General features: G+C 44.0%; 1 protein-coding gene across 1 annotated transcript; it reads left to right on the forward strand.

The window, feature by feature from the left end:
• The first annotated feature begins 2399 nt into the window (after positions 1-2399).
• Positions 2400-20851, forward strand: LOC142765609 (uncharacterized). The gene is made up of 6 exons (XM_075866869.1): positions 2400-2495; positions 3255-3324; positions 16532-16600; positions 19091-19204; positions 20085-20186; positions 20714-20851. The coding sequence occupies exons 2-6, from the start codon at positions 3270-3272 to the stop codon at positions 20761-20763; spliced, it is 390 nt and encodes a 129-aa protein (XP_075722984.1). The 5' UTR covers positions 2400-2495; positions 3255-3269; the 3' UTR covers positions 20764-20851.
• Positions 20852-21201: the final 350 nt, after the last annotated feature.

The following is a 21201-nucleotide window of genomic DNA, read 5'->3' on the forward strand; positions in this document are numbered from 1 at the left end:
GATTGACAAAGAAAGGGAAGACCACTCAACCCCTTTTTATCTGGTTCCCTCTTGGCTACGTGTCTCAATCACTTTCCACATACAGGGATTCGTGCTGGGGCCGGGAAGTAAGAGACGCTACGACCTGTTTCTGTTTACTGATTCATTTAATTTATTAGCAAGTGCAAATGGCGTACACACATACTGTCCGTGAACGACCTCTCTGTTAGACGAAATTGTAACACATCAGGAAATACTCGGGACACGCGAAACCGGATACATAAGCGAAGTAACGGTAACATTACAAGGGTGCCTCAATACAGAGTAAACACAGGACGAAAAAAATGATAAAGTTATCAATGAATAAAACCACGTAATGTCTCAATATGTCGCATCCCTTCCCGCAAAGCTCGTTTAAGTAAGGGAGGTGAAGTTCGTCGCACAGAATGTCCATGTAGTCGGGGCCTCGGAGTTGGCTGCTCGAATCAGGGCCGAAGTTCGGTTTTTGGCGACGAGGTCTGATCTGTCCAATTCGTCAGCGTCTTCATCGTCTTCGTCATTGTCGCCTACGTCGTGCCTCTCAGTGATTTCCATCTTAGCTTCTCTACCATCTCGAGCTCATCGCATCGTCTCTCTGACCTTCCTTCGCATCGTATCTCTCTGACCCCCTCGTATCGTCTCGTAGTCCCTTTTTGTAGGACCCAACTCTGCCCTACCGGAGCGCCATACCAATCGCCACTATCGACACGGCATATTTTCTTGTCAGTCGGAGTGTATCATCTTTGACGGCCACCCCCGCGGCCCACACCAGTAGAAAACCCTCTCCCAAACAAAGCCGAGCAAGTAACAATGTATAAACTTGAGCCTCAGAGAGAGAGAGATGGGCGAGCTGTCCCAAGACACTTTAATTACGGGCGAACAATGGTCCCGATGCTTCCGACAAAGTGCGTCGTCTATAATGGCCAACGTCCGGAGTTTGCAATGTGGGGCCAAAATGTTTTCGGTCGAACCAATTGTCCCGGTTTCTGGTACTTGATGAGCCGATGTCCAGAACGAGTCTCGACGTCTCCATGCAGCTCGGTGTCTCCCGCGAAATTCTCCGTAGCAGCCGCTTCTTCGTCATTCAATGCCGCGGGTGGCCATCCGCGCAGAACGCAGTAATGAGCCCTGGAGCCAAGGAGGCTGACGGAAAGTCAGACTGGACCCGGCACAGGCGCTGCGGCAGGGTCGCATTCCCCGAACCAACAAAAGGGGCTCTGCTGCTCCCCCATGCCACAAATCTGAAGGGTGCGCGCGGATTACCTCCACCGTACACAGTCACACAGTCTGCAGACGACAAGGCGCCGCCCGGTCCTCGTGTTTGCGTGGAGGGGGGGGGGGGGGGACCCGCGAGAACAGTAGAAATAATCCTTGCAGGTACTCCACTCCGGAATGCCCATTCGTTACACCGAAGGTTTTCTTTTCCTTTTTTTATGCGTGGTTTGAAGAAACGAGCGAAAAAATCTTGAAAGGACCGGGGTTCAGTCTGTGTTTGCGGGGACGTCACATTAGGTACGCATTAGGAAAGCGCATTAGACTGACATTAGACAGTTTAAAGATTGTTATGTTCAATGACATCAGCCTGTTTTTAAAAGTACATTCATTTTTTTCATAAGGGTATACCAGTGTTATCACTAGTAGTCTCGCAGGCTCTAGAATATTCTTTAACGTTCGCGTCCTGTGCGCAGTCTACTACAAACGTGAAGCTTTTCGAACATCGAGGCGTAATCTGCGCCGAGCATTGTTTCAGTCATCGTGGGCTTAAACTTACCACGTCAAGATAACACGCGGGGCGATAATATAGCAAACAAGATATGCGTCTGCTTGACTATCTTGGCATTCGTTCTTTCTCATCATGCTTTTAAAATCAATTTATATGTGGGGTTTAGCGTCCCAAAACCACAATACGATTATGAGAGACGCTTTAAATTGGTTGTTAAGGTCTGCTCTTTTATTGCCTTTCTTGTGCAAAAATATTCTTTCTCTATATGGCTGTTTTGTTTTGCGATGGATTCATGCATATTTTGGTGTCAACATGTCTCCTGATGTGGCTAGTTGTTACAACTCGACTTTATTTTTTTTTGCCTGTATTTGTGACTTTGTTGCATGGGCACATGGCCAGGATGTATACTGTACGTTAACGCAGGTGCCTGTTGAAGTAAAGCATAGCTTACGCAGAGAGAATATCGAAACAATGATATTTTCGTCGCATTGTCCTCACAATGCCTAGAAGTTCATGATATTTTGTTTCCTGAAGGATGTCTAAAAACACGTAAAGCAATGTCTTCTTTTCTCACAAGTTTGGAAACGTAGAATGGACAAACACACAGAACCTGTTTCCGGTGTATTCGCACTTACTAAAATCATTATGTATTGTTGTGCACGGGCTTGCCATTATATTTTCTGAGTGCCAAGAATATAATCTGCACACTAGCTACACCTTAATAAATCCTACACATTCTGTCTCAACGGTGAAAGTAAGTACTCTTATAGTTACGACAATGACTTATTAGTCACCCTATGTCTGTCAACATAAGGCACAGGTTTTTGCAATTTCGTGTTTTTGTTAAATAGATAGCGTAAAAAAGAGGACGTCAAATATACTTCCTATTATTCTATACGGAATCATGCGTGTGTAAAGCAGTGTTTTTGGACCCACTCTCCACGTATTTGCTGAAAGATCATCAGGAAAATTCAATATTCTTAATAAAGCACCTGTTTGTTCATTTAATATTGTTGACAGATGCAAGAAACCAGCAACATTCGTGCACTTCACATTCGTTGATTAGTAACGAAGTAATTTTAAGAAAGTAGTTTAGGACATAAAGCTAGGAGATGAGACAGTATCTTTCGTCGTTGCGTCTAAGAGACGTTGAGTTAACGTCCCAACACCACGCTGGATTAGGGGAGATGCCGTAGTGGAGGGCTCCGGAACATTTTACCGCCTAGCGTTCGTTATTTCACGTGCAAATAAGTATACATTCATGAGCACCGAGCAATTCCGCTTCCATCTAATATGCGGCAGTTGCCGGCGGGATTCGGTCCCACGACCTCCGGGTCAGCAATTCCGCACCATAACTACAAGACCACCGGGACGGATCGGTGCTTCCAAGAGCTTTGATTACATCGCTATGGTCAATTGATAAGCATAGTAAAAATATTCGAGCGGTAGAATCTATCACTACTATGCCAATTCAGTAATTATTACGCGATTGTCTTTATTTTTTTCTTACCAGGTGCATGTAGTGACGATGTTCCCAGTGTTCTATTGCCTCCTGATGATATTGCTACTTCAAGTAAATTCCAGTAAGTACAAGCGCATGCGCAAGCCTAAATCGTACGTATAGACTATAATATGTAGGAATAACCCTAAAACGAAGAACCAAAGCGGTGCACACATTATGTCAATTATAGACTACACCAAAATACAATGAGTTTACTGGGTGCTGCTTCAATATAAACTTAATAAACTGAGCTTACGTATTCATAGGACACAAAGTACAGTGTTTTACATATAAAATGAAACTTTCTAGCATTTAAAATTGTTACTGCTCAAAATACTGAAATCTGGCTGAATAGTTTTCTCTTTTGATCTGCACCTTAGGTCACGTCCTAATATAGTCAAGTGAAAAGTGCTAGAATACATTTGCTAAATCAAATATATATATATATATATATATATATATATATATATATAGAGAGAGAGAGAGAGAGAGAGAGATTGATAAAAAGTATCACTACCAGGAAAAACAAGGAAAGCGCGGGTAGAGAATGAAGACGACGTTGCCTCCACTGCGATCCCTCTGAGTGGGTACGAGCCACGGCGGTGTAGATCATCATCATTATACGGTGATCGTGGACTCAGGGCCCAGTAAAAACCCCCAGTAAGTTACCTTGCCTTGTGTAACAATTTGGTGGACGGCACTGGGTAGGACGAACCCAAAAACGGGAGCTTCACTTCCAAGACTTCGTCGCAGCCGCCGCCTCGCCGGACTTCCACCTTCGCCGATCGTAATGGCCCAAGAGTAGCCATCCAACGCTTCGAGGCCCACTCCGATGGGTTCCGTGCCGTACTACAGAGTGCCGCCAAACTTCTACGAAACCTCACGAGAAGACGTCGACGTGTGACTCAAGAACTACAAGCGGGTGAGCAGAAGCAATGGCTGGGACTCGAACGAACAGCTCAATCATGTTGTATTCTAGTTAACTGACACCGCCCTCATGTGGTACGAGAACCACGAGGCCATGTTCACGACTTGAGAACGTTTTGTTGAAGAAGTGCAGAAGTGTTTCGGTGATTCGGATGCAAAGAAGAAACGCACGGAGCAGACATTGTCTCAGAGGCTACAGCTTCCAGGAGAAACATGTACGACATGCATTGAAGAAATATTGAAGCTGTGCAAGATCGTGAATGGGAGGATGTCTGAAGAAGACAAGGTTGGACACGTTCTCAAGGGCATAGCCAAAGACGTGTACAATTTCCTAATTGGGAAAGACGGCTTGAACTCCGTGTCCGACGTGATGAAGCACTGTCGCACCTTTGAATCCCTCAAGATGCGACGAATTTCTCCGAAATTCGGCCGCCTGTCCAACGTTCCCACTGTGGCTAGTGTTGAAACAGTTCCGCCTAACGACCTTGCTTTGACCATACGGCAGATTGTCAGAGGAGAGCTGCTTCGATGTCAGTAGACCTATCATCGCCCCAGCGATTTTCAGGATGTGTACGTAAACGAACCAGAACGTGTGCGGACTCCTGTTTCACTTCCAACATGGCAACAATCGATCAACGCAGCAGACGCTTATGAATATCATGGCAAACGGCAGGCTGGATTCCCCCGTCATCCAACTCCCAACTACGAACGAAGTTTTCGGCCGCCTGTTTACCCAACATCGCCTGCCTACAGTGCCCCTGAAGGGCGGCACCACTATCCCACGCCTTCCGAGAGGGGTCGTTACTCTGAGCAGCCACGTGCTCCTCAACCAATTCCGGTATGCTACAACTGTGGCGTCCCAGGTCATATTGCACGTTTTTGTGACCACCGCCCATATCAGCGACAGTCTTGGCACATGTATCACCAACATGTCGACCATCCGCACTCCACGTCACGGAAACCACGCGCACCTACCGGATCACGCTACCCCTCGCCGGCCTCTGATTGAAGTTTGACGCCACCACCAGCTCCTCGTGCCCCACGACCGCTGTCGCCACGGCGACTCACACGTACACCGCCGCCGGAAAACTAGTCGGTGTGGCCAGTGGGGGTGAGGCCGCAAGATCACAGGTGCTATCCACAGATAGCACTGTAGCCCCAACATAAACGCCCCGTCAGCGTTTATGTTGAAGAACAAAGTTCGTGTAGCTGTCGATGGAGTGGATACTATGGCACTTGTTGATACAGGCGCGACAGTCTCAGTGATGAGTGTAAATTTTAAGAACCTGCTAGGACCAAAAGTGATGTTTTGCCTGAACCGTGGGGTGACATTTCATGGTGTAAGTGGTGACGTGTTGTGTCCGGTGGGATATTGTACTGTGGACGTCTCGCTGTGTGGCAAGATGTTTTGCACAGAGTTTGTGGTTATTCCGTGGTCTACACATGACGTTATCTTGGGTATTGACCTCTTGTGTGAGTGTGGGGCAACTGTAGACTGCAGAAGTGGGCATCTTTCTATACACGGTACTTTCCCAACGGCACTCTTGGAAAAATCCTGTCCAGAGGAATGCATCTTTTTCGTCACTGTGGATACAGTCGTTCCTGCATTTTCTGCTGTGTGTGTTCCCATGACATGTTCCAGTAACAACTGTGGCACGTTTGACGCCACGCTCGAACCGATTCACTTGGCATGCCTGAAAAAGAACATTCTCATCCCCCATTGTATAGGGTCAGTCGTTGATGAACGGGCAGGTGTGTGGACAATGAACAGTTCCATAGAGCCTGCAATTCTGCCAGGCGGCATGAAACTTGCAGTATTTAGACCCGAGTCATGCACGACGCTGGTTGCGCTTGTTGATGCTACAAGGCAAAATGAACAGCTAGGCTTAGAAGGTTCCGAAGATGCCCAATTGCTACAAATGGTCAGCAAGTTACTTGACCAAAGCGAACGTCATACACTGCTCAACGTTCTGTCTAAGCACTCGAAAGTGTTCGATTTTTTGTAAATACAGCCAAAGGCCTTTTAATCCAAGCGTCCCGGATACGTTATCAGATCCACACCGAGTCGGCGCATCTCATTAGGCAGAAACCTTACCGAGTGGCACCATCGGAGCGCAAGATCATCAACGAGCAAGTCCAAGAGATGCTGGAAAAGGGAATAATACAGGAATCGGCCAGTCCGTGGGCTGCTCCCGTCATTCTAGTGAGGAAGAAGGATGGTAAGTGGAGATTTTGTGTTGACTACCGCCGACTGAATTCTGTTACCAAGAAAGACGTCTCTCCACTGCCGCGCATCGATGACGCTCTAGACTGCCTGCATTCCGCGTCCTACTTTTTATCTGTCGACATGAGATCAGGTTACTGGCAAATTCCGATGCACGCAGCTGACAAAGAAAATACGGCATTCGTTACGACCGACGGACTTTACGAGTTTAACGTTATGTCATTCGGATTAAGTAATGCTCCGGCGACATTCGAAAGATTTATGGACTCTATATTGCGTGGTTTAAAATGGCATATATGCATGTGTTACCTTGATGATGTCGTAATTTTTGGGCGTACGCTTGAGGAGCACAACACTCGCCTAGAACTCGTGCTCAGCTGCATTGAAAAAGCTGGCCTTGTATTGAATTCAAAAAAGTGTCACTTTGGCGAGCGACAGACATTGGTGTTAGGACATCTCGTCGACAAAGATGGCATTAGACCTGACCCACAAAAGACAGCGGCCGTTGAATCGTTCGACTGTCCTAAATTTGTGAAACAACTGCGTGGCTTCATCAGGCTCTGCTCGTAATTCCGCTGGTTCGTACGCAAGTTTGCGGATGTCGTTCACCCCCTGACGAGCCTTCTACGTAAGAACAGCCTGTTTCAGTGGACCTCCGAGTGCGATGCCGCTTTTCACAAGCTGAAGTGTTTGTTAACTTCGCAGCCAATACTTCGGCACTTCAATCCTTTGTCACCCAAGGAAATTCACACAGACGCAAGTGGCATCGGTAACGGTGCCGTTCTCGTTCAGCGTTCTGGCAAGAAAGAACACGTTGTGGGGTACGCAAGTCGTTCTTTAAGCAAGCCTGAACGCAACTACGCAGTGACCGAACAGGAATGCCTAGCGGTAGTCTTTGCCGTGCAGTGGTTTCGCTCATACATGTATGGTCGCCCGTTCACTATCGTCACAGATCGCCATTCACTGCGCTGGCTGGTCAACCTTCGTGATCCATCCGGCCGCCTCGCACGATGGGCCATTCGTTTGAAAGAACATGTCTTCACCATTTCATACAAGTCTGGCCGTCTACACGCTGATGCGGATTGCCTCTCCAGAATGCCGCTACCATCGACAGATTGTGAAGGCGATACCTTTGACCACCTTATCGCTTCTCTGTCGTCTGGCTTTCCTGATGCCATGACTTTTGCCGCTGAGCAGCGTAATGACACACGCTTGAAAGCTCTCTACCCTGGAGCGAAAAATTCATTAAGCGAAGGCCGATTCTGCGTCCGAAATGGTCTTCTTTACCAGAGAAACTTGTCCACGACGGGCGCCCGCTTTCTGCTAGTAGTTTCTGCGTCCCTCCAAACGTCTGTTCTGCGTCTCATGCATGATGACCCCACCTCTGGCCATCTAGGCACCGCACGAACACTTAGTCGCACGAAATAGCGGTTTTATTGGCCGAAAATGAGCAAGACAATTCAGAGCTACGTGGCCAGCTGTACGCAGTGCCAGAGCCACAAGCGGCCCTCCTCGGGTCCAGTTGGTCACCTGCAACCTGTAGAGCCTCCCGGTTCCCCTTTTGAAAAGGTCAGCATTGATCTGATGGGACTATTTCCACGCTGCTCAAAAGGTAACTGGTGGGTAATTGTATGCGCCGACTACCTGACGCGGTACTGCGAGACGGTTGCCTTATGCTCCACAACGGCAGTCCAGGTTTCAGAGTTCCTGTTGCATTCAGTCATTTTCCGACACGGACCTCCTCTCGTGATAATAAGTGATCGTGGACGACAATCTACCGCTGATATTGTCGAATCATTTCTTCGTTTGTGTGCCTCCAAGTTCCGACACTCAACTGCGTATCATCCACAAACTAACGGCCTCACCGAGTGCACAAACCGAACGTTGATCAACATGTTGTCAAAGTACGTCGCCTCCGGTCACAAAAACTGGGATGAAGTTTTACCATTCGTCACGTACGCCTTCAACACGTCGAAACACGAAACGACAGGCTACAGCCACTTCTATCTGCTCTGCGATCGCTCACCTCTTCATACGCTGGACACTATCTTTCCTTTTGTCGTCCATGACGATTTAACAATTGCGAAAACTTTGTGTCGTGCGGAACAGACACCTCGACTTGCCTGCCCACGTACACTGGCAGCGCAAGAGCCCTCAAAAACTCGCTATGACAGTCAACACAGGAATGTAACCTATGCCCCGGTTATCTAGTGTGGGTGTGGACCCCAATACGCAGACGTGGCTTGAGCCAAAAGCTACTGGCACACTACGGCGGTCTTTTCGTAATACTCCATCGTCTCAGCGAGGTCAACTATGAAATTGCACGTGTCACCACTAGTGGCCGACGTTCAAGCAAGACAGAGGTGACGCATGTTGCCCGCCTGAAGCCGCTTACACGAAGGATGCAAGAATGACTCGCCCAGAAGGCTTCGTCTGAGACAGGAGGAATGATAAGAAGTATCACTGCCAGGAAAAACAAGGGAAGCGCGGGTAGAGAATGAAGACGACGTTGCCTCCACTGCGATCCCTCTGAGTGGGTACGAGCCATGGCGGTGGAGATCATCATCATTATACGGTGATCGCGGACTCAGGGCCCATTAAAAACCCCCTTGCTTTGTGTAACAATATATATTAATATATATATATATATATATATATATATATATATATATAAGGGAAAGAAGTGTATACCTAAGGTCTCATTTTTTCGTGTTTTTAACACAATATAATGAGATCTAACAGACAGTAATGCCAACAAATTTACAGGGGAAGTTATTATAACCAATGGAATGTAAATAAGAAGAAATAAAAGTGGATGAAAAAATAACCAGCCGTGAGCAGGAATCGAACCTACGACCTTCGAATAACGCGTGCGATGCTCTAACTACTGAGCTACCGCAGCGGCCTTTCCTCCATCCACTTTTTTAGGTTTATATGTGAATTTTAGAAGTAGGAGTGACAGTCAGCGCCATCTATAAGCCAAACGACCAGTGTGAAAACACTCTTATGCGCATGTTTGGCGTCACGTAGCACGTGAACTTATTATGAGTGGGCAGCTGATTAATTGTCCCTCTTATACAACCTAAACACACCAAGTCTGCCAGTACGGGACCCTCGTTCAATAAAATAAGAAAAAGAAGTGTATAAATAAATAAATAAGGGAAGAACCCGAGCGGAGCTCCAGCGAGAACGTGCGAGAGGACTTGAGGGAACGAAAAGCACAGTCCACCACTTGTGAGAAACCGGTTTATTCAGCCAGGCTCGAGCTAAATCACGCTGGTCATGATATTTTTAGATGAAGAAGATGTACAGGTGATGATGATATCAAAGAAAATAAAGAGTCATTCGCTTGTCGCGCTCACAATATATATATATATATATATATATATATATATATATATATATATATATATATATTACGTTGTGCTGCGGATAACTCGAAACTCGATAAGGAAGAAGACGATGCTGGAGCTCTCGTACAGATTGGGTTCCATCTGGTATGCCTGCTTGTAAATCGATAGTAAGCATATTTCTCCGACGCCTTTTCCCCGTAACATTTTGGTGGAGGTACTGGGTGTTGGCGTAGTGCGGCCATGTCTGCCCATTCCAGGAATTACGGCAATGACGTGAAATGTGGTCGACTCGTCCACAGCAGAAGCAGATAGTTCTATCATCGGAGGTTTGCCATTCAGCCGAGTTCCGGTAACGTGGATGGTTGTACGGATCGTGGGGCATATCAGGTACACTAGGTAATTAGTCAGGTGTGTTAACTGGGCAGAGCGTCTGTAGTCCAGCGTTGGCCAGTTCCTGGTGGACAACATTCTTTATTAAAGAAGTCGTTTCATGAGAATCGTCAGTGGCACGGGCATGATCAACGATAGGAGATGTGGCCTCGATTTCATGGCGGACGATGCGCACAATATTGTCGGAAGTAGCAGTGGCTGGAGGGAAACGGGCGTCTTCGCAGGTAGACCTGGCAGACGTGTGGAGGAGACGCGAAAATTGGGGAGTAATACGACGACTTTTCGCTTCTTCAAAGCGTCGACATTCCTTAATGACGTCGTTCACTGTCGAAGATTTGCGGAACGCAAGGAGAGTGAAGGCATCATCCGCGATTCCTTTGAGGATGTGCGCGACCTTTTCGGATTTCGGCATTTTGTCGTCAACCGTGTGGCAGAGGGCGAGCACATCCTGAATGTATATCACGTATGACTCGGTGCCGGACTGCAGTCGGCACGCGAGTTCTTTCTGCACCGAACGACGACGTCCTATTGGCTTGCCAAAGAGGCCAATGAGTTTGTGTTTGCAAATATCCCAACATGTGATGTCTTTCTCATGACCGTGTCCTCGAGGTAAAATAGAATATTGGCCAAAAGGAGCGTCGGGTCCCAGCTGTATAGTGCATTCACCCGTTTGTACAGCTGAAGCCATTTATCGAAATCCTTGTCGTGTTGCCAGAAAAGGTGCCTACATTCTACATCATGGCGCTCCTCGACAACTACTTACCGATTGGGGTCGCTACTTTTTATCCTAGATTATACAAGACATATTGCATTCTTGTGCTACAAAACACAAGTGCACAACAGCCTATCATCTTCAAACCAACGCGCTCACAGAACGGCTAATTCAAACTATCACAGAAATGCTCGCCATGTACGCTTCCCCCGGCCATTCTGACTAGGACGCGGTCCTGCCATTTGTGACATTTGCCTATAATACATCCGGGGCCGATACTGCATGTTTCTCACCTTTTTTTCTCATGTATGGCCGAGAACCCACGCTACCTTACGACACGCTCCTTTTTACCGTTACCCACACATCCGACTACGCCCGCAATGTCACCTCTAGAGCTCTACAGGCACGTGAAATTGCTCGCCTACGTCTTAGTGATTTGCAAGGCCTCCAACGACTGCTGCACAATGCCCGCCACCGCCATGTCAACTTCAAACGTGGTGACATGGTCCTTCTCAGCATGCCATCACGACGAGTTGGCCTGTGCGAAATGCTGACTTCGCCATACTTGGGTTCGTACGGTGTCATGCGCCAAGTTAACCACGTGACCTATAAAATTGAACCATTTCACAGCACCAGCGCCCACTCATTCTCTGACGTTGTGCATGTCTCTCGGCTGAAGCGATAGTACTCGGACCAACCGAGCACCGAGATGGTGCCTTCACCACTGGGGGGTGATGCTACGTGCCGCCACGGATAACTCGAAACTCGATAAGGAAGAAGACGGTGTTGGAGCTCCTGTGGTGACTGGGTTCCATCTTGTATGTCTGCTTGTTAAATCGATACTATGCATATTCCCGTAACACTATATATAATAATAATATATATATACATGACTCGCATCGAAAGTTTCAATATTTTTATGACAATAATAATCTTATTGTATAGTAAATTGAAACAAAAACCTTATACTATATTTATTTCTCTACTGTGTACTGTATTTTTCTACTCAAGTGTAAAGATCATCTATAATCTTCCCCTTTGTTCGTTTGACGTGTGATGAGTATTTCACTCGCGTGTTGGTAAGCTTCACTTTCTTAATGCTAGCGTTGTGCAAGCACTTGAGAGGTTTCGAGATCATATCTTTAGGGGCGAAGCACCTTTGGTCTGAGTCTTGTCCGCCCACAGTATCCATCACGGGGTAGTGCGTATACATCGGACACAAAAAAGGTTTAACAATATGTCGTAATTGTGACAGAACGGCATGAAAACACCTGGCAGCGCATCCTAATGGTACTAGTTGAAGACTTCAGGTTTTCGCCGTTCTTGGGTAGGTATAAGCTATCAATCACCAGCGGCACATACCCGCAAAGTTGTGGTCAATAACCGCCAATTAAAAAAGGTTTATTATTACACTAATATCAATAATAATTGTGACAGAAAATTTTAAAATATCTACAAGCACCAACGCTTGAGACTAATCGATGAGCTCAACGTAAATATCGTGGAACCTAGGACGTATCTGTGTCGTCAACTCTTTGTGTCACTTTATGCCACAGAATGAACGTCTCGTATGGATACACCAATTAACCTTTGGCCCTCAGTCTTCAGCAGCTGCGAAGCAACTTACCACGGCAGCGGTCAAGTATGTGACACAGCAGATAATACTAAGAATCTCTGGGCAGGAACAGGCCTCCATAGACCTGAATTTTAAAACGTTAAACGCTGGAAACTTATCAATGGGGATAATTTTAGCTGTCTTACTTGAGTATCTAGGAGGTAGGAAATTGAATGTAATATGGCTCAGTGAGGTTAGAAGGACAGTTGAAGCCAATAGTGTTATAGAATGGGCATGATCTTTGCTATCGTGGCTTGGGTGACAGAAGAGAACTGTGGTGGCAATCCTCATCCACAGAAATATAGCTGATAGCGTAGAGGACTTCCGAAAGGTTTAGTGAAAGGTTGGCATGTATCGTAATTATTTTATTTGTTTCATAATACTGTAAGCCATCTCTGGAGGGCTCTTACAGAAAGGTTAAAACCAAATACAAACCAACCAATATACATTTATGTCAGGTAGTAGCGCTATCAATTAAAAAATAATTAAACTTAATAAGCGATACAAAATGGCGGTGATGCCGGCGTACATGCCCACATCCAGCCATAATGACGTACTGGTTGAAAGCTTCTACGACGATGTAGAATCGGCAATGAGAACTTAAAATTGCAGTATACAATACTAACGGCAACTTTATGGCCAAGGTAGGAAAGAAGCAGATTTGAGCCCAGGCAGAAATGGATTATGGCATCAGTGCTAGATATGCCAGAGGAAATAATTAGGAGAATTCGCAGAACGCAATAGCCTAAGAATATTGAGTACCTTCTAACAAAAACGAATGAATGGTAACAGGACATGCATGAGTCTTGATGGCGATAGTAACAACAAAATACACTTTTGAATGAGTGCACACACAAGCATCATGCGGAGTGTGCAAGTGCTCAGCAAGGTACGATGCAGTGACCATAGAATGATAACGTCTCGAATTCACCTAGATTTAAAGATGAAACAACAGGAACTGATACGCAAGAAGCCCATCAATGAGCTAGCACTGAGAGGGGAAGAGTAGGAATTCAGAGTCTCACTTCAGAATAGATACTCAGCTCTTATCGAGAGAACTGGCTTTAGCGTTGACGCAATGAATGAAAATCTGACAAGTATCATTACGGAGTGTGCAGTGGAAGTTGGAGGTACGGTAGCTAGACAGGACACTGGCAAGCTGTCCCAGGGGACAAATCACCTAATAAAGAAACGACAAAGCATGAAAGCCTCAAACACGTTAGACAAAATAGAATTTGTAGAGCTGAACATTCTCTAAAATGTGGTGGGAGTGTGAAAGCGTCGAAGAGGGAACTTGGGATAGGCAAAAACCAGTTGTATGCTCCAAGGGACAAGTAAGGCAAAGTACTTATCAATATGAATAGGGTGGGTAAAGTAGCAGAGGCGTTTTACAGAGATTTGTACAGCAGCCGCGATAACCCGGACCATATAGTAAAAGCTAGCATTACCCCAAACAACAACCCACCAATAATGACCGAAGTCAGGAAAGCCTTCAGGGAAATGCAAAGAGACAAAGCTGCGCATAATGATCAAGTAACATCAGATCTGCTCAAAGGAGGGCAGACTAAATTAGAACTGGCCACCCTGTTAACAAAGAGTATCCTGACGGGAAATGCACCAGAGCCATGTAAGAATGCTATCATCTTAAACCATAAGAAAGGGAACTACAAGGGCTTGAAGAATACAGGTCGATCAGCTTGCTCTCCATTGTATATAAGGTATTTACAAAGGTGATCGCTAACAGGATTAGGACAACATTAGAACGATTTCAACCGATAAATCAAGAGAGATTTCATACAGGCTACGCAACAGTCGACGACATTCACACTATCAATCAGGTTATAGAGAAACACTCAGTACACACCCAACCACTATATTCGTACATAGCCTTTATGGATTACGAGATAGTATTTGATTCAGTAGAGATGTCAGCAGTCATGCAGGCACTGCGGAATCGGGGCGTTGACGAAGCATATGTAAACATCCTGGAAGAAATCTACAGCGCATCAACAGCCACTATAGAGCTCCATAACCAAAGCGACAGAAAACCAATAAGCAAGGGTGAATAACAAGGGGATACAATCTCCTAAGTACTATTCACCACGTACTTACTAGAGGGTTTCAGAGGCCTAGAATGAAAAGAGTCCGGAAAACGAGTTAATGGAGAGTACTTTAGTAAACCGCGCTTCGCAGATGACATTGCATTTCTGAGCAAAATCAGGAGACAAACCGCAATACATTATTACTAAATCTGACAAGGAGAGTTAGGTTTTAATACAATATGCTGCACTGACAATAAAGTACAAAATTTTGGAAAAGAACAGTGCTTCGAGATAGCTATAGCAGTGCACTTGAAGTTGTAAAACGTGCGGCTACTTAAGACAGGTAGTAACCACGGAGCTAAACCACGAGGGTGAATTAGAAGAATGAAGATGGTGTGGAGCATTGACAAATCATTATTGGTAGATTGCCACTGTCCCTCCACAGTAAGGTATATAACAGATGCATCTTACCGGTACTTGCCTACGAAGCAGAAACCTGGAGGATTACAAAGAGGGTTCAACTTTAGTTGAGGACGATGCAGCGAACAATGGAAAGTAAAATGATAGGTGTTACCCTAAGAAAGAAGAAGAGAGTAGAGAGTATCAGAGAACAAATGGATGTTAAGTACACTATATCCGAAATTAGGAAGAAAAAATCGTTATGGGCAGTGCACGTAGCGCAGCGGCATAATAAACACAGGTCATTAGGGATCACAGGTTTGATATGAAGAGAAAGCAAGTGGGTGAGGGGCAGACAAAAAGTTAGGTAGACAAATGAGGTTATGAATTTTGTGGGTATAAAGTGGCAGCAGCAAGCACAGGACTGAGTTGACTGGCGGAACATGAAATAGGCCTTTGTGTGACAGCAGAATGACGAAGGCAGCATTGTCGTGTTCTGAGGACGAATGTCAACGCCTCTCAAGGCATCTGCCGCCCCTCAGATTGTTTCGCCATATGACGCAACCTATTTGACGAGTCTTCTGTTGAGCCCAAGCCGGCGTTTCCTGTAAGTAGATTCTTTGAGAAGCTGTTGTTACTCAAATGTTATCAACGAAACAACCCCCTTCAAGGAAAAAAAATTGTTGTGCCCAGAAAGCTCGAACGCTTTCCTTTGACTCGCTAATGTTCATTACTGATTCAACCGATATGCCGTACTAGCAACTTTCATTGCTGTGAAACGATAACAACAGTTGTATCCTGTACCTAATGAATGTCGTTGTAGAGCATCATAATTCTCGAAATAAAAAAAAAGTGTTTCCAGCATTTTCATTATCTTGTCTGCATTCTGAAATACCTTTTTTTGAGTTTGTGCAAATATGTTTCCAAAATATCTTAGTATATGTCTTTCAGGCTTTGAAGGCGTGTAATTCTTGAAGCGTGGAAACTTGGGCAAGTTGGTAGGACATAACTGAGTATCAGAACAGCGCGAAATTAAAGTAGGTACAGTTTAACTACAGAAGCAAACAAACAAGGGTAGAAAAGGGCGCTGACTTTCAACAATGATTTAATATAAAGGCGAAAAAAGAAGAAAATGGGCGTGCGTAGAAGGGCGCAGTTTACAAGCACTGCGAAACTATGTCAGAAAAACTCTCTTCTCTTGTTGATTGTTTGTAGTTACACTGTAACTACTTTTAAGTTGCGCTGTTCACATGTTCAGCGCGTAATTCGACATCTCTATTCCGGAATGCTTTTCTGGGTACCTCTGATGAACCCTGCACGTCAGTAAGCCATTTGTTTTGACTGGACCGATACTTACAAATTTATGTATCTCCAGAATGATTCTTAAAATTGGTATCAGTTAATCTTGGTGAAGCATAGAAAGAGCAAATCCTGAATACTAAGAAAATGAGCACTGAAGAATATTTTCTTTATTAATTTAAAGTTTCACAATTCTCGAGCTTTGACTCAGTAATATATTAAAAACATTGCGCATTTCCGTTGTTCCGTTGTTTCGATGATGGGTATTCATTTTGTGAGAGCAATCAGGATTAGCATAAGCTTGGTTTTTATTGCGCCTTTATCATAGGTCCACTGTGGAAGTCTAAAGAAAGTGACTACGAAAATAAAGAGTATGGAAGCAAAAAGCTGACGTATGGTGAGCTCCCTATAAAATGTACAGCTGCACAAATCTCTACCTGTCGTTCACGGTGGTGGCTTTTCTGTGTCTCCGCGTGGTGTGACAAAAAAAGTTGCAAATTGTGTTGCGGGCATTTGCTGTGTGGGCGTGCACTTCTAACCATTTTCGGAATGGGATTTAGCGACATGGCGAAGATATACAGAAAGCACTCTCACTCCTGCATGATAGCTATAACTTAGGGTAACTGTATACTAGCTCAGCAGCTGAGCCCTGCGATTGTTGTGGTACCACAGTAACAGTAAGTGCTTCCGTGCTCCCAAAGAAGGGCGCCCTTGTATAGAAATGTGTATAAATAGAATGTTTAAGCAGGTCTTACTTGGTTACAGCGCATTATATTTTTCGAGCATTTGAACTATTCGATCAACCTTTGCGTTTGACGAGAGCGTGCGGAAGCTAACAGATGCTGCCCAAATCCTTACATTTTTTGTAATTTTATCCAGTGTTACATATTTTTGTCTTCTTTTGAAGACCTGGAAGCAACAATTTTTTTAAATATATACGGTGTTGTACATACTTCTAAACACAGTGGTCATATTGGTCAACTGCATTACAGTATATAATCTGGTGATCAGATTAACCAAGTGAACATTTTCTACGGGGCAGCTCAAAAGGCAGCGAACGCAGAGTGGTGGAACACATATGAAAGTGTTCGCAAAGAAAACTTGAACCAATAAATGCGATTGTTGAAACTGGGAATGCCATACAAAAAAACCACCATCAGGGGCTGCTAAGGAGATCGGCCGGTGCTTGGGGACTCTCCGAATATTTTAGAGCTCTGGTGACCCTTCATTTTGAACGAGCTATTAGTACGAAAACTTGAATCCACTTCTCGGCAAGTACTGAATTCTATTGTTTATTGCATGGGGTGATATCGCGTGAAACGCTTTCAACAAACTTAGTGCGGCGTCCTCAAATAGCAGCATGTTCTTTGATTTCTTTTTGTCGGTCCAGAGAGAGCAGAAAAGCACTCATGCGAAGGAAGTTACAAAACCTTTACTAAAGATATATTTAGAGCATACACTTTGTCAGTTTATTTACAAGAACTTAATAAATGAACAAAATACTCTGTAAGAAGAAGTCGTACTATGACCCCCTAGATAAGCTTGGGCCGAACGCTTTTCAACGGCCCACATTTGAGTCTTTCTGTAGTCTTTTTGTCGTGCAAATATGGCGCTATACTCGACAAGTATATTGCTATATGGCTAATTAAAACACATACCTGCCTTAAAGCTCCCAATATAGCTAAATGATTGTCAATGCTACGTATGCACAAAGCAACTAGGAAGCAATATGGCTCTGTTTTTACATGTAGGAGAAAAGCAAATAGATTTATTAGACTAGTGTTACAAAACAATATGTTCGCAGCATGAAAGCGGGCAATTCAAGTTAAACCGAGCACAGGAAAATGCAAAGTACTACTCAAATGGTCGAATCTAACTAATCCTAAATTAGCCGCAACAGCGGAAAAGAAACTAAGCAAAATGTCGACTCAGTTGTGTTTAAGTGAACGAAGTTCACTCAAGATGCTTTAGTTTTATGCTGTCTAATTATAGATATTTAGTGAAATAACTGAGGCAAATATAGCGAGGTCATATGAAACACAGGTATTGAGCAAATCATGCTCCTATTCCAGCATATTTAGGTTCCATTAGGTCAAATACAGTGCAGCTCGATTATACCAGTGAGACCGAGTATAATCCCAAATGTAGGTCTAATAAACAAAACGCACAAAAAGGTTGATTTCTCCTTAACACTTCGATCCCAAGTAGGCCATATTAAGCTAATAGGTTCCAAATAGGCTTAAGTGCATTACACCTAAATATATGTGATAAAACCCTGTCTATTCAAGATACTTCAATTCTTTGTGGCCTCTGTGGCCTTTGTATTTCACTGAGATCTTCGCGTTTCGCTCGTGTTTTCAGTAAATAGAAAAGTCCTAGTAACCTACACGATGGAAAAAAAGTTATAAAATGTCTAAACCGCCATTTTGCGACATAATCTGCGACTTTTATGCCGGAATTTTCGCCCAACTATGCTGCTTCATATGTTAGGTGACAGAGTGGCCTAAACAAGCAAGTCATCATAACACAAAAAGAGTATGATGTACTTCAGGCAAAACTCAGCAACATCCCTTCGGACGCGTCGTCATCGAGTGCATTCGCATATTTTTTTAATCTTTAAATATAGCAGGGCGCCCTGTATAATGCTACCTTTCCCTGCGAGTCAACACTCTTGTATCTTCCCCTTTCTTGTCGATTATCTTGTCGATTGCTTATAATCTCTTTATTTAAAAATAATGCTGCATGCGAAATCCCATGCTCTTTGTGTTTGTTACTCTTCCTGTAACTTGTTCGCTTTTCGTTTTTTTAGCATTTCTATAAATTATTCTGTCACAACTTAGCTACTTGACCATGCTTTGTAATTTAGGTTTAACTCTTTCAACATTAGGCGTAAATCAACCTCCATGTTCGAGAAAGTGTGGCAGAAGAATGTTCTTTTGTACGGCCAATTGCACTAGCTGCCCCGTTTGCAGCTATTGCAACAAATGCAGTTGTCAATGTGGTAAGTAAGTATTACCTGTTTGAATGCAGCTAGATTGTTCACTAGAATAAAAATAGTGTGATACTTTCCTTAGCCCGGCAACTACAATACTTTATTGAAATGGTTTGTAAAGCGCAGAAGGAAATGATACCATTGTTGCATTTAATCAGCCCCTCCGTTTACATGCCGAAATAATTGGCCTATTTATTGCCCTCTGAGAAAGTGGGTCTTCAGCAGCAATGCGTGGTGTATGTCGCATTTTCGCAAGCTGTCCAGTACAATTTAAATATGTGGTCGTGTAACTAATGGAGAAGCTGGTACAATTGGACATCTAGGTTAAGGCACCATCGATTTAAAGGAACGTTTGATCATATTAAAAACATGAGCTGATACTTTTTTGCAGAGCAGAAGTGTACTCTTGAGTAATATGCTCGGCAAGCTTTATCTCCAGGAAAAGCATGCTTGCCGATTTACGGAGGCTTTATGCACGAAGCTTGCGCTTTATCGAATACATCCTTCAAAATGTTTGTAAGTCGGCCACTTTCACCATACGTAACTGGTGTAAGCGGAGACTAAATGGCTGAATTTATACAAGCACATTAAAGGCAGCATTATTACGAGATCATGACCACACTTTTACATAAAGATTTACAACAGGAACTGTGGTGCGATACAGGCTTAGCACTTCCAAAATATAAATTAGTGTTTATTTCTATCAGTTAGTAATTCTTAGTTACATGGCAGTGTTCATAATGGATATACAATTTGTTTAGTATATCTCGGCCACTTCAATTTATCTTTCTATCAAAACCTGAACGTAAGGTTTATAAAGGCTCGCTTCGATTAATTCAAATATTTTTGTTCTCAGCACGTTATTGTTCCTGACTTGTCTTCCTTCCAGTTGCAGAAGAAGATTCTTGCTCTCCACCCAAAGGATTTAGTTGTGCCAGTGTACTTACACCGAAGTGTAAGCGCTATGAATACGGCTGTTACTGCTATTGCGGTAAGTATCGTTATTCCTTCATATCCTTGACGTTGATTATTTATGGTCACAATGTAATTTACATACACATACGACAAACACAAGCAGAATACAAAAGACTGCCTTTTTTTTTTGAGAATGAGGCAGTATTAACACCCATAACAGCGCATGGAACTTCGCTTCTAGGCATGATTCGAAGGTTTGTTGAAATTACTCTACATCAAGCCTTCACATTGCATTTCACGCCATTCGAATTTATAGTATGTTGATTTTTCACGAATACTTATGCGATTGAACCATGAACTTTCAGCAGTATAGTTTATCAACACTATAACATTCTCGAGTTGGTATCCTAATGATCAACGTGCTACGCCGAGCACAACCAGCGGCTGAGAGTTGTTCAAAATTGTATCGAACCAGCCGATCTCAATTTGAGCTCAATAAAGTGACACTTCTGAGAACGCCAAGCCGTTCATGAATATTCAATCAACGAGGCCGGCACACGGGCTGCTCGACTACAAAATACTAACTAAACTACATTTCTGCAGGGATTGCACCGCTGAGGAGGCTGCCAGGTGGTTTCACTCGGCTGAAGTGAAATTTTCAAGCGTTTTGTAAGCATATTCCACAATGGCTTTTTTCTATTAATCAACAATAAAAAAATAAAACAACGTGTCAGAAGAAAACACTGTGAACCTGCATAAAGGTAACTGCAAATGTCATGAATAAGTTTAAGACGTTTAATCGTAGCCACACTAAATTTGTCAAAGTTCGGTAAAATGCGTTAAGACTCATCGTGTGGTGCACGAGTTTACATGCAACGACAATCAAACAGCATGAAGACATTTAATGCGGTAATAAAATAATACAGCTATGAACAAAGAAAGGACGTCGGGAACGCCTGAAAGGTGGCTTGTGAGTGCACGCCTATTTTATACGAGTAAGATTTTGCGCAGTTTTGTTTTAAACCGAGAAGGCTGACGAGCTATAGTTCAGTAGTAAATACATGCTTGGCTCTTATAATACTCTTACGTTA

The sequence above is a fragment of the Rhipicephalus microplus genome, chromosome 6 (assembly GCF_043290135.1).
Source record: "Rhipicephalus microplus isolate Deutch F79 chromosome 6, USDA_Rmic, whole genome shotgun sequence".
NCBI lineage: Eukaryota > Metazoa > Arthropoda > Arachnida > Ixodida > Ixodidae > Rhipicephalus > Rhipicephalus microplus.

Excerpts from the sequence above, each read along its gene's own strand:
- LOC142765609 (XM_075866869.1), top strand. The coding sequence starts at position 3,270 with ATGTTCCCAGTGTTCTATTGCCTCCTGATGATATTGCTACTTCAAGTA. Across the intron at positions 3,325-16,531 it reads GCTACTTCAAGTAAATTCCA|GTCCACTGTGGAAGTCTAAA; the intron begins GTAAGTACAAGC and ends CCTTTATCATAG. Across the intron at positions 19,205-20,084 it reads CAAATGCAGTTGTCAATGTG|TTGCAGAAGAAGATTCTTGC; the intron begins GTAAGTAAGTAT and ends TCTTCCTTCCAG.